The sequence below is a fragment of the Meles meles genome, chromosome 19 (assembly GCF_922984935.1).
Source record: "Meles meles chromosome 19, mMelMel3.1 paternal haplotype, whole genome shotgun sequence".
Taxonomy (NCBI): Eukaryota; Metazoa; Chordata; class Mammalia; order Carnivora; family Mustelidae; genus Meles; species Meles meles.
The window spans coordinates 45,382,645-45,399,027 of record NC_060084.1 but is presented as its reverse complement, the minus strand read 5'-3'; the positions used below and the strand labels follow the sequence as shown (position 1 = coordinate 45,399,027).

General features: G+C 61.7%; 1 protein-coding gene across 3 annotated transcripts in view; it reads right to left on the bottom strand.

Annotated features, from left to right (window-relative positions):
• Positions 1-16,383, bottom strand: part of PAK4 (p21 (RAC1) activated kinase 4) — a 42,603-nt gene that overhangs the window by 1,369 nt on the left and 24,851 nt on the right. For all 3 annotated transcript variants that reach the window (XM_045988487.1, XM_045988485.1, XM_045988486.1), the window contains exons 2-9: positions 9,348-9,421; positions 7,937-8,195; positions 4,645-5,094; positions 3,984-4,430; positions 2,483-2,616; positions 2,226-2,352; positions 996-1,121; positions 105-239 (exon numbers count right to left, since the gene is read on the bottom strand). In XM_045988487.1, the coding sequence (XP_045844443.1) occupies positions 105-239; positions 996-1,121; positions 2,226-2,352; positions 2,483-2,616; positions 3,984-4,430; positions 4,645-5,094; positions 7,937-8,140 (1,623 nt within the window). In that variant the 5' untranslated portion in view covers positions 8,141-8,195; positions 9,348-9,421. The remainder of the gene's footprint in view (positions 1-104; positions 240-995; positions 1,122-2,225; positions 2,353-2,482; positions 2,617-3,983; positions 4,431-4,644; positions 5,095-7,936; positions 8,196-9,347; positions 9,422-16,383) is intronic.

The window sequence follows — 16,383 nt, the reverse complement described above, 5'->3', positions numbered from 1 at the left end:
CTGGGGAACGGTGAGGGCTCAGGGAACCCGCAGGGGTGGGGGCGGGGAGCCCAACACAGAGGCAGTGTCCCCTCCCCCACACCGCCTGCCCGCCGGGTACCCACTTTGTGCAGGTTTTTCAGTCGGGGTGGCAAGTTGTCCCGAATCATCTTCATGGCTTTGAGGGGGGGCTCGTTGAAGTAGGGGGGCTCCCCATCCACCATCTCGATCACCATCACCCCTAGAGACCAGATGTCTACCTGTGGCGGGAAAGGGACAGGAGGGCTGAGCTGGGCCCGTGGGGCCGGTGCTGGGGGAAGCCACAGAGGGGTGGCTGGTTCTGCCTTTGCCTCCTTGCTCCTGGAGTCCTTGGGCCCCAAACACCCCGAACCCCAAGTTGCCAGACCCACAAGCTCCTCCCCCAGGGAGCCCTTGGAAGGGTTCTGCACACCCAGCACCCACCCTCCCTCGCTCTAGGGAGCATTCAGGGTCCCATGGCCAGTAGCCTAAGCAGCATGGCTGGGGCACAGTAATTGGCTCATGAGCGGACACGTGACCTGAGCTGAGTCAATCAGAGCCAGCCTGAAGACTTTTACCGGCCATAGCCAGGAGCACCCGGCACTCACAGGCAGGGGAATGGGGTCCCAGAGTTGCCAGGCCAGCTCTGCCCCGACCAGGGGAGCACCTGCCTGGGTGAAGACTACACGGACCAAGTCAGGACTGGGGAGGGACAGAGCACAGGAATGCAGGACCTGAAGCCTGTCACTCGCCCCTACCTCACAGCTCTCGAGACCCAGAGCTTTCAGGTTTTGCTAAATCCCAGCGGGTTTTGTCAGCACTGGGCCGGGCTCATCAGGGATGGGTGCACACACGCGTGCCTCCCTCCTCTCCCACAGGGCCATCCCCAGTGACCCATCTCCCACACCGAGCCCCACTCCACCCCCAAACTCCTGTGGCTCCAGACGGTCACAGTGTAAACCTGTGCTGACAGGACAAGCAGGCCACCGCTGGCTTACCTCTGGCCCATAGGGAAGGCGAGAGATGAGCTCTGGGGCCATCCAGTAGGGCGTGCCGACCAGGGACTTCCTCCGTGGTACCTCCTTGCTGACTTGGGCGCAGAACCCGAAGTCTGACAGCTTCACCTGCAGCGGGGCGCGGGCAGTGGGGGGCGGTCAGAGGTGTCTACCTACTCAGTTCCCGGGCCTTGGACGTTCTGGTGCTCTGGGCAGCCTAGAGTTTAGAGCCAGACCACTGGGTCCCTCGGCCTCTTCCCAGCAGGGGGCCCTTAGGTGTGTCACCTCCCCATGGGAGATCAGTGTGCCTTCCTGACAGGGTCTGCCCTGGGGCCTTTGGGGGAAGTGGCTTGAGTCCTAAAGGTTCCAAATGTTGCGTAGGGGAGCTGAGACCCCAGCTGGCTCCCAAAGCCCTTGCCTGGGCCCCAGCGTCCCTGAATGCAGCCCTGGCCTGGAGAGGATGACAGCTGTGACTTACTCTGCTAACAACCATGTGCCCAGAACCACGCATTTCCACCTGCTTGGGAGCCACGGGCCCCCTTCCAATTCCTGAGGATACGTACGGATCTTCTCATCCCCATGAAACGTATGCACACGGCGTGCACACAATTTGAGGCTCACGGATGTCCCCCAAACACATCTGTGGACAGCTTCAGGTGTTTGGGGATTCCAACTGAGACTCCCCATGAAAGAGTGCCCACCCCGACCCCTATCTCTGCCGAATGGCTTCACTTCCCTGGGGGAAGGCAGGCGAATCACCAAGGAGAACTTGGGGACAGTCAAGGATTCCCTCCCACTGAAAATCACATCCACTCTTGGAGTAGAAATGCAGGTTCTGAGCACTGGGGAGGCTCATCCGTGGGCCTCAGAGTCTGAGCCTCAGTCTGGAGAACCGGAGACAGGAGTGGGGTCCACGGCCCATGGCCATGTGCTCGTCTGGGAACAGCTTCTTGGTGGAGGAAGAGCTGTGGCCAGCCCCCCAGTTGTCTCCTGGCCTCCCGGGGCCCAGTGCTCAACCACAGCTCCCGGCACCCTGGGCTGAAGGCGCAGCCTCCTCCGGCCTGGGCCCTTCCATGACTGCGTGCGCAGAGCCCCCCGCTGACTGGGCCTGATTCGGGGCTGTTGGCCTGAGGAGTGAACAAACCTCTTGCTCCTCAAGCCACCGAGATGGGGGTCAGGGATGGAGGGGAGCCAGGGAGAGGCTGAGGGAACCCAAGCTACCCTGCTCCTCACCCTGCCGTCGTGGGTCAGCAGGATGGAGTCACTCTTGATGTCTCGGTGGATAACTCCCTGTGCGTGGAGCACGGCCAGGGCCTGAAGCACGGCCAGGCACACGGCGGCGATCTGCTCCTCGTTCATCCTGTGTGGGTTGGGGGTCAGCGACCGGAGGCCCGAGGGGAATGCCACCCTCCCGGCCCGGAGACGTGGCCCCCACCCCGAGGGGTCTGAGAGGACGTGGGGGCCCCAGGGAGCCTGGGGCCTGGCAGTACCTGGTGTGAGTGACGATGTCGGTGAGGGCCCCGCCTTCCAGAAACTCCATGACCACCCAGAGCTCGTCCCCGACCAGGTAGCTGTTGTACATCTCCACCACGTTCTCGTGCTGGTAGTCCCGCATGATCACCACCTGGGCACGGGGCGGGGTCAGCACCGCCGGCCCCTGTCGCAAACCCAGCCACCCCACCAGCCTGCTTCCCGCCTCCCCTCCTGCCTGGGTTGGGGCCCTGCCACACAAAGGCCCAACCCACTTGTCACTCCCACTCCTTGTCACTGTCACTTGTCACTGCCCTCCCCTGTGCCAAGGGCAGGAGACCCCAAAGGCAGCTTGGGGCCTGATGCCTGCATTGTGGGGGTTCACTGCCCCCGTACCCCATTTCTGATCCTGCTCTCTAACCAGTCCTGAGCTGGTTGGTCTCTGAATGGCCCTGCTGACCAGGCCGGTGTAGGGACAGGGGCGCGGACGAGAATGTCTAAGCAGGGGGCTGAGTCTGCAGGACAAGCAGGTACCAGTCAAGGGCAAAGTAACAGGCTGGGGGGATAGGTTCAGGGAAGAAAAGGCCTGGCAGCAAAGCCCGGGGGAGATGGGAACGGGACACTCACTGGGGTTCCGCTGAAGAGCCCACGGTGCGGCTGCAGTGCGGGGAGACTAGGGGGCTGGGGGAGGGGTTACGGGGACAGCTGAGAGACCGGGAGGCGGCAGTTTCGACCACCTCCAGACCTGACATCCGGGACTCCCGCACTGGAGTCCAGGGGCTGCTGCCAGCCCGGATTCCTCTGGGGAAGGAGCCAGGAGTTGGCCTTTGTGAAAAAAAGGCTGGCAGATGCCACCGGGAACCCCAGCCAGGGGCTGGACACAACCAAGGACCTAGATGGGAGCCAGACCTCAAACGCCTGCCAGAGGCCAGGCCCGTGTCCCGAGGACACTGAGGGGTGGGACAGGAGAGCTGCAAGGGTCAGTAAGGGCGGCAGAGGGGCAGGCCGGCAGGCCCGAAAGAGCCCTTTAGCTGTTCCGTGGGGAACGCCAAGGGGGTACCCAAGAGGGGACACCAGGGCAGAGCCCAGGGGAGAGGACGGGGCTGCACAGCAGCTAACGGGCTACGGTGGGAGACGGAACCAGGGGAGGGGCAGGGCTGGGGGAGAGACTCTGGGGGCCAGTTTGGGACTCAGTGGGTATGAAGGACCTGGAAGTCCCGCGAGGGCGGGGCTGAGGGGCTCTGCAGTTGGGGCTCCAGGGAGGCAGTGGTGGGTATGGGGCATGGGGGGGTGGGGGAAGGTGACAGCCTGGGGACGTGTGAGGAGTACGGAGAGGAGACAGGCTCAAACCCAGCCCTGGGGACCCTGGCGCTGAATGGTCTTCTCCCATCCTCACCCTTACAGGACCCGGACCAGCATGGGTCTCCAGACCAGCCGTAGAGGGCAGCAGGAGGAGGGGGACGGCGGGGCTGGGAGGGCACAGGAGGGGCTGGGAGGGGCTGGGATGGGCGCGTGGCCCACCTCATTGAAGAGGAGCTCCCGCCTCTGCTGCTTGCGCAGGTCCATCTTCTTGACCGCCACCAGCCTGCCTGAGCTGCGCACAGTGGCAATGCACACGATACCCGTGGAGCCCTCGCCGATCTTGATGAAGTTGTCCAGGTAGGAGCGAGGGTCGCCGGGGTCCACTACCAGCTGCAAGGCAGCCCGGAACTGCTCGTGCGACACTCGCTGGGGTTCCCGCTGTGGGGAGCGGGGCCCGGGGGGCCCGGGGGCCGGGGGCCCGGCGGGGGTAGGGGCAGCGACAGGGCGGGCTAGAGGAGCCAGCTGGGGCTCAGAGGCATGGGGACCCAGCACTCCTGGGCTGGGGGGTCCGCGGGCTCGGGTGGGAGGCCGGGAGGAGGAGGAGGACTGGGGGACCGCCAAGCCCCCGGCCGATGGCCCATTGGGGGCCAGGCTATGAGGCTCCCCCTGCAATAGAAAAGACAGGCAGCTGTTAGTGGAGGGGCAGGGGGCCAGCTCTGCTCCCTGTGTGGGAGAGGGGCCCTGCCTGTGGGACAGACACATGGCGGTCAGGATGGAGATGGACAGTGGGCTGGGCATAGGCTGGTGCTGGTGGGCAGGGAACAGGGGACGTTTTGGACAAAGGGGCGATGGGAGGTCCCGGGGCAGGGGGACTGGTTACCTGGACACCCCGGGCCAGGTGGTCCGTGTCAGCCCTCGGGTACGTGTTAAAGGGCCGACCAGCTGCCGCTTTGGCCCCACCAGCCAGACCGGCAGGTTGCGGGGTGCCGACGTCGGGCCCGGAGAGGGGGCGTTTGTCCCGGGAGGACTCCTGAGGTCCTCCTGAGCCCTCCCTGGAAGACTTGGGCCTCTTCTCTGGCCCCACCCGCCGCCTGTCACCACCGCTGCCGCCTGCCTCGCTGCGACCGGCACCCCGGCCTTGGCTGCCCGCCTTCTCTGGGGCTGCTCTGGCGGGCTCTGCAGGCATCCCGTTTTCCTGGCGGGCACGGGCAGGTGGCGGGGGGCTGTCTCTCCGCAGGGAGTTGGAGCGCGTCACCGACATGTTCTCAAACTCGTCGAGTAGCAGTGTGAGGGCCCCATCCTTGGCGCCTTTGCTGCCCCGCACGATGGTCTGGGGTCCAGGGTAATGGCGGGATGGGGGCCGGGCAAGGAAGAGGAGGACACAGGACGTGTATCCAACACACAAGACAGGACAACACAACACACACACAGAGACAAGACAGAGACGGAATGAAGAAATGCCATGGGGTGATGATGGGGCAGGGTGGGCGGGGGTGGCACCAGAAGGACCCCTGCAGCCCCTCCCACACACCCAAGTGGTCTGGTGCAGGAAGAAAGCTGAAGGGGTAACCTCCCACAGGTCAGTCTGTTGCCCCTGGGCTGGTGGTCCCCCTAAAAAGCAGCCCCCATCTCTCTCCCATTCTCCAGCCTGGGGGCAGGTTTCTGCCCTGTGGGCGGGAGGGGAAGGAGCACAGAGCCCATGCCACCCCATAATCAGTCCTGGAGAGCTGCAAATTACAGGATGCTGGGCCCAGGGCCCGGCCTGGACTTCCTGCTGCCTGCCAGGGCTGTTAACCCTAAACCCATGCTTTGTCCCCCTGGAAGCCGAGGGTGGAGTACAGGGAGAGTCAGAAAGGACTGGGCCCGAAGTCCAGGAGCAGTGGTGGCAAATGAGAATTCCCACGTGGCCTGGTGAATGTAACATGTGCCCTGAATCCACCCAGAATCCACCCAAGCTTCGCCTGCCAAGCCCAGCACTCTGATCATGGTCACGGCCGCCTCCTCCCTCAAGTAGAGTCAAGGCCTCCAGGAATACCCCCCCCCCCATCTCCCATTCAGCTCAGGGCACACAAGCTTCCTCACTGCTCCTCAAACATACCAGGCACAGGCCCACCTCAGGACCTTTGCACTGGCTGTTTGCTCTTCCTAGAACATCTTCCCCCAAGTATGCCCTTAGCTCCTTCCCTCCTCTCCTCTTCCAGGCCTTTGCCCGAACTCAGCTTCTCAGAGGGAAGCTTCCGTTGACCACCCAGAGTCTAAAATGCCAGCCCCTAACACTCTCTATTCCCCTTCCCTGCCTTCTCTTCCTCTGGAGCCCTGGAAACCAGCTGCCCTGATGCACGTGTCAGCTGACTGTCACCTGCCTGCCCTGTGACATCCATGAGGGCAACTGCTGTATTTGCCTGCTGTTCTGCTCTTGCTACATCTCAGTACCTAGTATGGCGTCAAGTATGTGCGCGCAGCGTGCTCAAGGAACGTGGGCCGAGCCAGCGGGGGAGAGAGGCAGGCTGGGAGGAGGCTACAAAGAGCGGAACACGCAACCCCGGCCCTCTGCTCTCACTCACAGGCCGGTGGCGATGGGGGCCCAGGGCTGCCACACATCCTCAAGCCACGACTGCCTCCACCATGCACGAAACCCACCTCCAGCCCCCAGGGCCCCTAGGGGCCTGCCCTGGTCTCTCCCTCCCACCCCCCGCCTCCTGGGGGCCTGGCTGCCTCCTTGCCTGGGCACCCTGTGAAGCAAGGTAGACAGACACCTGCTCAGGCCCTAGTGCTGGAATAAGGGGCCAAGAAGACTGGGGGCTGCGGGAGGGCCTGGGAAGACCCAGCCAAGGGGAGATTCCCAGCCAGGAGCAGCAAACACGTACCCACAGGGGCCCCAAGACTCTGCTAGTCCCCATGGCCCCTTGTGTGGCCCTTCCTGGCAGGCATGGGCCCAAACAGGACTCACAGCTGGTGGGCCAAGCAGGGGCTAGATTTTCGGGGGTCCCCTAGGGAGGCCACAGCCGTCATGGAGGAGCCCCAGGGCCAGCTGGGGGACGGAAGCAAGGCAGGCGGGATGGGGCCGGCAGGGACAGAGGAGCCAGCACCCCGGCCCGTGGAGGTAGCTGCCACCCCCTCAGCCCCTGCGATTAGTCAGCAGAAGCCAGAAATACAGCCTCGGATGTGAAGTCTCTTGCTGCTTTAAGCAGCAGCAAAGAGTTCAAAGTATTCAAAAGGCCTGCAGGAGAGGCACCGAGACCTCAGCGGGCCGCAGGATGGAGTCCATCCTGGTGAGCGTCCTCTCGCCGGGCCCCGGGGATGATGAGTCAGCCGAAGGCCTGCCCCCCCGCCGCGGGTTGGCTGACCGGCACACCCATCTCCATCTCCAGCCCCAGAACAACCCTGGCTGCGTGCCTCTGGCCCTGGGCCCTTCCTGGCTCCCACTGCCCCTGGGGTGAAGTCTGGCCTCGGAGGCTGGCTTCCCAGGCCGGGCAGGCTCACACCCTGCCACCAGCTGGCCTCACCATGCCACGCCTGGGCGCTGGGACTGCACAGACAGCAAAGAGGGTCTAAGCCTGGGCTGTGGAAAGAGACCGTCGTTCAAATCCCAACTCCTCCCTTTTGCTCAAGATGGCCGGAAAACCATCCCCCAAACCAAAAGGCCTCCAAGGCTTCCCATGGACTCTTTCCTCTGCTAAAAGGCTCTCCTTGCCACAGGACTCCTCCCTCAGCTCTCAGGGCACAGCCCAGGTGTCCCCCTCCTCCACAAAGCTGGTCCAGACTGGGGGACGGGGACAGGGGAGGCCGGGTCAGCAGCTCTCTGGGTGCCCCCAGCCCGGCCCTACCGTGGGGATCTGTCCCTCACCCAAGGACAAGTTTCTGGTACTGGGGACGGGACCACGGAGCCCAGGGAGAGGAGAACAACTCAGAGGCTGGCGTCGGGGGGCTGCTACAGGGGTCAAGGTGGGGGTCAGTGTTGAGAGGCATGGGGAGGGATCGGTGGGTGGAGGGGGTAAAAGGTCAGGACTGGGGCGAAGATTAGGGTAGAGGGTTGGGGTGTCTGTCTGGCTGTCAGTAGGAGGGGGTCAGCAAGGAGGTGTTGGCCCCAGGGTCAAGCATGGGTTTAAGGCCTGGGGGCACTGTGTGGGTTTGGTCTGGGGCAGGAGAGACCACAGTGGGCACTGGCATACCTTGGGGGCCCCGGGCTGGATGGAGGTGATGCAGGCAGGGTCCACAAGGGGCTTGGGCCGGCGAGCCGACTCCTCAATCAGGCTCTGCCATTGGCGGGGCAGCCCCGTGAACTTCTGCTCATGCTGGTCGAAGCCTGTGTGCACGCGGTGCTCAAAGTTGGATGGCGCGGAGATCTCGACCTTCTTCTTCTTCTTCCCGAACATGGCGCTGACGCTCTCAGCGCCACGAGGGCGCAGACTTGGGCTCCTCTCAGCAGGCCTGCAGGAGGGGGCCACTCACCAGAACCCGCCCATTTCTCTGGGCTCCTTGGGCCCTGCCCCAGTCCTGTCCCTCTTCATCTCCTCCTTAGTTTCCCATTCCCCACTGGCCGGAGGCACCCGTGAACAGGCTCCCCTGCTCAGCCCTCAGAGTCCCCTCCGACATGACCTGCACCTGTCACCTCTCTGCTCTCATGCCCTCTTCGCTCACACTGGTTTTCAAACCTCAGTGCCTTTGCACTGCCTCCTCATGGAACACTCTTCCCTAGTATCCACACATGGCTCCTTCCTCCCCCTCCTTCAGGTCTCAAGAGTGGTTGGTGAATCTTTTCCTGACCGCCCCAAGTGAAGGAAGTGTCCCACTAGCTTTCCGTCACAAAGCTTCATAGCATGTTTAACTCCTGGAAATTCTACTGTTCATTCTTGACTTTACCAGCTGGATGTCTACACCCCACCCCCAACCCTTAGACTATCAGCACCAAAGGCCAGATCTCATCTGCTCAGTGTGCCTGTATCCTACCCCATCCCCAGTACAGTGCCTGGCCCGTAGCCCACGCTTAGTGACCGAGCGACTGTTCAACAACTGCTTCTAGTCCCTGTCCTATGCACGGCCCTTGGGAGCCTCACCCTAACACTCCCACTTTACAGACAAAGAGACTGAGGCTCGGAGAAGGGAGTTCCTCACCAGGGGAAAAAGTTCCAAGTGGGGAAAGTTCCAAGGTGCAGCGCATACTAGCAGACGCAACCACCCCCACCTTTAGGCTCTGTGGTCTCCAGGTGGCACCTCGGCTGGTACCAGGCACTGTATAAATGCTCACTGAAAGCCAGTTGGAAAACCAAAGGGACCGCCGGGGAGATGCACTGCTGTGTGTTCCCAGGGAGACCAGGGTGGTGAGGGGATGGGGAGTCAAATGGCCAGAGCACATATCTCTCTTTGCCACTCACTCTGTGGGACCGTGGGTGAGTGATGTGACCTCTCTTCCCCTCACAGGGCTGCTCTGAGGACTGACTGGGTAACAGGAGCAGAGCAGGGCATGGAGCGCGGGCCCTGCTCCACTGCGGTGACTCCGGAGTGCTCCTAGCAGCGTCTGGGGGAGGGGGACCCCGGGTCCTGTGCCCCCGTCCCACGCCCAGGCCTCGGAGTCCCACAGACCTGGTTTGATGCTGGCTGTGCTAGACGTGCCCTCCGGCAGGTGACGCCTCCTCTTGGGGTCTCAAGTTACTCATCTGGAAAATGGGAAGAAAATATGCATGCATGCATTTGCTAACACCTCGCTTCTCTGTGCCCAGCCCTGTGCTGGTGGCTACTCGGGATACGGTGGGGACCGAGACTAAGATCGCCTCCGACGGTCCAGGGTGGTCAAGGCTGGGGTCAAGGAGGACCAGACCCAGCCTGAGGGATGGGAGGGTCGGGGGGCAGGGGAGACTTCCCACAAGAGAGGCTGTGTGAGCTAAGCCCCAGAGGATGAGGGGAAAGGCATCAGGCTGGGCTCTTTGCCGGCTTCAGGCTGGCTCTCCGGAGCCTGGCACGGTGCCCAACACAGGGTGGGCCCCAAGCGCAGTGAGTCTTGTGACCTGAGGACTCTCTCGAGCATCTGGGATGCTGCCCTCCAGCCCCGGCTCTCCTCCCTCCCCGTGCCATTCCGCCTTTCCGCTGGGGCAGCTGCGTGAGGTCAGGAAAACTCGCAGCCAGCCCTGGCCCAGAGGCAGGACCATCAGTGGGTAGCCATCTAGGAGAACCGGTCCCGCAGCAGCACCCGGCTGGGAGGGGGTGGGGACCCAGCAGACAACCTGTCTCAACTGGTCGGGGCCTCCCGGGCAGCAGGTGGCCAGAGCCAGGCCTGACCAGGGCTCCCCCAGCAGGTCCAGCTTTCCTGTTGCTCCGGGGTCCCCAGCTGCCTGGATGTGGGGTACGGCGGCCCTGGCCAGGATGGAGATCCCTTTGCCTCTGCCTCTGCCCCTCCTCTGCCCCCAACCAAGCCAGGAGACCTTTCAGTGTCTCCCCCCATTCCAGCCCTTCCCTCCCACCTCAACTTCCATCCCTGGCCCCCCATCCACCCTGTTCTGGCTCCTGAGCCTCTCTGCTGCCCTCAGCCGTCAGCCTGTCTCAAACGGGTCCTTGCCTTGTCCCCACAGCCAGACCTTCCCCCATCCTCCCACGGATATCCCACAGCTTCACCTCCACCTCCTCGCTGGGTTCCCAGAGGGGTCCCAACCTGGCATACCTGGCCTCAGCCCTCACCTTGGCCTCTCTCACTCGGCCCTACCCATCCCCCAACCGGGGCCCACAGCCCAAGGTACCAAGTCACTCCCGGGAGTAAGATTAACCACGTGACCCCTCAAGAAGCCCAGGAGAGGGCGGGGCGGCCCTATGGTGGGAGGAGCTCCGCACCCGAGACGGGTCAGAGTATGCCCCGGGCCTGGGACCGCCTCCTTAGAGCCCTCGCCCCCATAAAACCCAAGTGGCATCCACACACCGCAGCCAGCCCCCAGTGTATCCTGCCTTTGGGGGCATGTGACCCCGCAGGGGAAGGGGATGAAGGGACACACCTCCGGATATTTGCCCGGGCCACCCCTTCCCTCTGCGCACTGCACGGAGGGAGGGACAAACATAGGAACTGACCGTGTTTATAGTGCTCTGGCTCCAGCTCCACCCTGGGGCAGCCTCCAGCTCCAACCAAGTCCCGTCCCCGTCGTCCCCCCCCCCCCACCCTACAGGAGCCCACAGCGAGGAAGGTGGAGCAGCTGCGACACAAAGCTAGGAGCCTGCACCAGGAGCATGGAGGTGGGCAAAGAGGGGGCGCAGGGGCTCCCCAGCGAGCTTGGAACCCAGAAGTCTGGCTGCTGTGTCCCGGGCCACCTCACCTTCTGTACTTGGGAGCCAAGCCACCTTGGGAGCTCACTGTGCGGCCTGGGGCCAGCAGCTCGGCCACCCCATGCCTCAGTTTCCTCCTCTGTTAGGATAATCCCTGGGGTTCTGAGTCACAAAACACAAGGCACTCGCCCGCAGTCACCCACTGAGCACCTACTGTGTGCTGGCCCCTCTTCCAAGCACCCCACCCAGAGCCCCTCGTCTCACCTGCACACGTGACCCACGAGGACGCAGCCACTGTGAGCCCCACATTATAGCCAAGGAGGAACGAGGTGCAGGGAGGACACCCCATTTGCCCATGGCCCACCGCCTGGCAGCAGAGTGCACCTGTGGCTCCAGGCCAGTCCTCAGAAAGAAAGGCGGCGGCGCCCTTGGAGGGCCGGCCGTGCGCGCCACGCTCTGCTCGCAGCCCTCACAACTGACCAGCCCCAATTCACAGACCAGGAGCCTGAGGCCCGGAGCGAGGAAGCCCCTTGTCCAGGGCACCCAGCATTCGAACTCCGGCAGGTGGGCACCAGAGCCCACACTCTTACCTGCCTGGCCTTCACTGAGGACCACCAGACGCAACTGCTTCTGTCCCCTTCACCTCCAGGGCGCCTTCTTCCCTCCCTCCCAAGCCCACACCCTGCCCTTCCTTCTTTCAAGTTTATTTATTTATTTATCTTTAGTAATCTCTACCCCGAGATCAAGAGTCACATGTTCCCTCGACTGAGCCAGCCAGTCACCCCCACACTTGCCCTTTTGGTCCTGCCCTGACCCCTCCTGGGGTTGAGGGTCCCCATCTCCTATCTGACCTGTCCCAAGGCCCCCCAAGTGTAGTGGGAGGCAGCCCAGAGTGGGGGTTCCTGTCCCTCTTCAGCAAGACAATCTGCAGGGGAAGAGACCGCCACACGTCCATCCCCGCCACCAAATGTACCTCTCCGAGGCTCGGCCCCAGTACTGACATCACTACCTCCAACCGCGAGGGACACCACAACCCTGCTCAGATGCAGACCCTCAGCTCACAGACTCCCTGTGACCTGGGGGGAGCAGCTGTTCTCATTTCCATCTTGCAGATGTGGAAACTGAGGGCCACGAAGGTGAAATCTCTTGCTCAGGTTACCAAGCAGAGCTGGGCCTGGAAGCCAGTTAGACCCACTATAGCGTCAACCTTGTTAAACTTTCTGCTGGCCCCCAAAACCCGTCCCCGTGGCCCTGTGGCCCATATGATCTGCCTGTCACCTCTGCCCCTTGCTCGTTCTGCCCCAGCCACATGGGCCTCCATGCTGTTCTGCAAACCCTAGACACGTCCCCACCTCAGGGCCTTTGCACTGGCGGTCACCCCCTCGCGGGGACTTCATTCTCACAGATCTGCACATGGCTCCCTCCCTTCTTCCTTCTATCCACGTCTGTCCTCAAATATCCCTGGCTCCAGTCCTGTCCCCCTCGACGCCTTTCCCTTTACACCTGTCATCTGTCTTGCTCCCTGTCATACCCCAATATCTACAACATGGCCCAGCCCATACCAGGCACTTAAGGAACAACTGGTGAATGAACGCACTCATCTGTACCTGCTACACCACACCCCTGCTCAGATACCTCCGATTCTGCCCAGGTGGTCCTTGGGGAAACTCCAGGAGAGGGTGAAGCCGCAACCTTAGAGGGAACGGGGCAGGGGGTTGGGGGGAGACAGAGCGCAGCCACCAGCCACCAGCCAGGCCACAGATGCCTCTGAAGCCCCATGTCTGATCCCACGAATGCAGGCACATTCCGCACCCTACTCTCAAATGCTCACTGCAATGAAGAAAAAGGCTTTTGAATTATTCGACATGGGGGACAGGACAGTTTCCAGCCTGTCCTAGCCAAAGCTGCCAAGTTTCTAGACACCCCTGCATTCGCTGGTTCCATCCTCCTGAGCTTTCATGGGAAGAAAATGATACCCACCCAGCCCACCCCATGCCTAACTCTCCCCATCACGGAAATCCACTCTGGTAGAAGAGCGAGATGCACCTGTAGGACAAAGTCATCCGGGGAATGTGTGCGTGTGCACGTGTCTGCAAAACTCCTTACCTTCCATCTCCTTCCCTCCTCCCCCACCCCTCTGAATCAAGCTTGCTCCCCTGCTGTTTCAGGGAGCTGACTGAAGCTGACTGAAGGGGAACCCAGGGGCCCAAGGAAAGAGCAGGGGATGTGCCAAGATCAGTCTCCAAAATGAAACCCTCAATCAGGAAGGGGACCATGAAGGAAGGCCACTGTCCCCAGCTAGCACTCAGGGCTGCTACCACCGGCTCCCAACCCCCCTTCTATCAAGACTTTTATTTATTTATTTTTTAAAGATTTTATTTATTTAAGAGAAAAAGCAAGATAGCAAGAGAGCGCATAAGCAGGAGGGAGAGGGAGAAGCAGGCTCCCTGCTGAGCAGGGATCCTCACGCTGGGCTGGATCCCAGGATCCTGAGATCATGACCTGAGCTGAAGGCAGAGGCTTAACCCACGGAGCCACCCAGGCGCCCCTGCCAAGACTTTTACCTACGAGCTTGGGGAAGCCCCTTCCCACCTCAGTTTACTCAGTCTCCTGGGGCTGTGCCCTGACAAAGGAGGGGAGACCGGCCCCCAGTAGAACCTCACTGCCCCCTTCCACCCCCCACACCCGTCCCGCCTCTACACCCATACTCAGCTCTCAGGTGCCCATCTGTACAGCCCCCGTCCTCCCCAGTCCAAATCTCTCTCCCAGCCCTGCTGCCCTGAGCCTAGTTTCTCCAGGAGTCCCCAGGGATCTTGACCCCAGATGCCATCCTGAGCTTTGGGCCCGACATATGCCCCAGCCCACTCCTTGGCAAACACCCCAAAGGACCCCATCACACTCACACACCCGCCTACTGTCCGTGGCTACTGAGGGCTGCTCTCTGCCAGAGCCGGGCTGGGGCTCCTAGTGGCGGTCAGAATGGCCAGAAGCCTCCCAGCCCTTGTGGACAGCTCACATTCTAGGGGAAAGGAGACAGTTGATAAATGGGCTAAATCAGAAAAATATCTAGTGAGTCAGAGGGTAAATGCCGAGAACACACACAAAGCAAGGATCAAGAGACTGCTGAGGGCCAGGAGAGGCTGCAAGTTTCAGTGAAAAGGTCAGGGAGGGCCTGGCTGGGAAGGTGACCCTTGAGCAGGGACCCGAGCGGGGGAGGGGCGAGGGAACCACGTGGACACCCAGGAGTGGGAAGATTCAGTGCAACTGTCCCCAGGTGGGGACGTGCTTGATGTGGTCAGAGCAGAGGAGGCCCAGTGGTGGGGGCATATCACGCAGGGCATTATGGGCCACGGGGACAGCTCTGTCCTTTCCTCGGAGGGAGGTGGGGCCACACAAGGGCTCTGAGCAGGGGAGGGCCATGGCCTGACTCAGGCAACCACAGGCTGGACTGTGGCCACGTGGAGCTCAGGGAGGAGGACGTGACAGCCGAGGGGCAGGCAGGACCACGTGGGGGCTCTGGAGGGAGAAGCAGGCAGGCTCTGGGCATGCTGGAACGGCCGAGGTGACAGGACTTGCTGACAACTGACACCATCTTCCATACTAGCCGCAGCAAGAGCGCCACGGGGGCGGGCGCTGGGTCCGGTCTTGCCCATCATCGCACCCCCAGTGCCTGGCTCGTCTACCCTCTCCTGGCCCTTCATATCCCCTGATGCATCCGCAGTGATGAGTGTGCCTCACGCTTCCCACGAAGTCAGTGGCTCAGCGCCGGTTGGGGTGTGTGTGTGTGTGGGGGGGTGTGCTTTGGTGCCAACTCCAGCCCAGCTGCAGGCCAGACGTGTAGACCAGGCCACCCTGAGCCCTACCAACTATTCTTAGGTGACTGGGTTGGGTGGGAGAGTCCTCTTCCTTCCTGTTTCCCAAACCAGAACAACAGGGCCCAGAGAGGGGAATTCACTGCCCAGGGCTGCCCAGCACCAGGTCACCAAAGCACCCGTGCTGAGCCGCAAAGGCCTTGTCGCTGCCCCCTCCACTCCCAGTTTGCCGGCAGCCCCAGCACCAGCCAAGGCCTGTGCTCCAGATGAAGGACCCCAGAAGTTCATGGGACAAGAACAAGGGCAGAGACAACTCTACTGTCAATGATCAGAACCAAGATCAGCAAGGCTGCCTTGGTTAGGAGGGAACCAGAAGCAACACTAAACAAAGTTGTTCCAGGGCTTCAGACTGAGATAAAGCTCCCCACTGAGCCCTACCAAGGCCCTGCCCAGCTGCACTCCACCAACCTCAGGACCCCACCCCTCCTCTCACTTCACTACACCTGCGCTGGCCTCCTGCACTTTAAGTCGTGGACACCTCAAGCTTGTTCCAGCCTCAGGGCCTTTGCACCTACTACTTCCTCTGCCCAGAGCTGCATGGCTCACCCCTTTCTGATATTTGGGTCTTTGTGCAAATAAAACCTTCCTAGAGGAGCACCTGGGTGGCTTAGTAGGTTAAGTGTCTGCCTTTGGCTCGGGTCATGATCTTGGGGTCTTGGGATCAAACCTGCATCAGGCTCCATGCAGAGCGGGGAGTCTGCTTCTCCTTCTCCCTCTGTGCGTGCGCTCTCTCTCAAATAAATAAATAAAAACCTCTAAGAAATAAAACCTCGTTAGAGAGGTCTTTCGTGGATCCTGACAAAATCTGCACCCCCACTTTATACCTCTCTGTGGCCTTTATTACCATCTGACATCACATAAATGCAGACCGTGGGTCCCCTCTTCTCTCTGGCCCCCAGCAAAGGCTCTCTGATAGCTGGAGCCCTTGTCTTTCTTGCTGCATCCTTGGCATCTAGAGCAGTAGACACTCAGCAAGTGTTTGTGGCACAAATGAACGATGCCACGGCCAAGTGAGCAGTCTGGACCCTGAGGAGGAAGAGGCAAGGGAGGTGAGGGCGAGGGCGGACAGACATCCCCAGCGCCCATCCCACACTGCCTGGAAGTCGGACTTTCATGCCTAAGCAGGAACCGGTCCCAGTCCTGAGAGACCAAATCTGGCTCTCTGTGAATAAGCTGGCCTATGCTCCAAATGCCACAAGAGGTGCCCCCCACTGATCCTATTCCTGGGTGCACCCCACCCCGGGGAGGCCCACCCAGCCACACTGCCTCAGCTGGAAATATGAGGACATGGCAGCCCACTGTGGCTACAGGCAAGGGGCAAGTCACGTGGCAAGAGATGCTGCTGGAAATCCACTGGTCCCCGTAACGTGTGAAATCCCACAGGATGACACAAATCCACGGGTCACCCTGGCCTTGTGGGAAGGAGCTGGCGTTGGCAGTCTGGGGCGTGAGGAGCAGCCGTGCTCTTCGTGTTCTGGCCAGATGCGTACCATCTCTCTGCA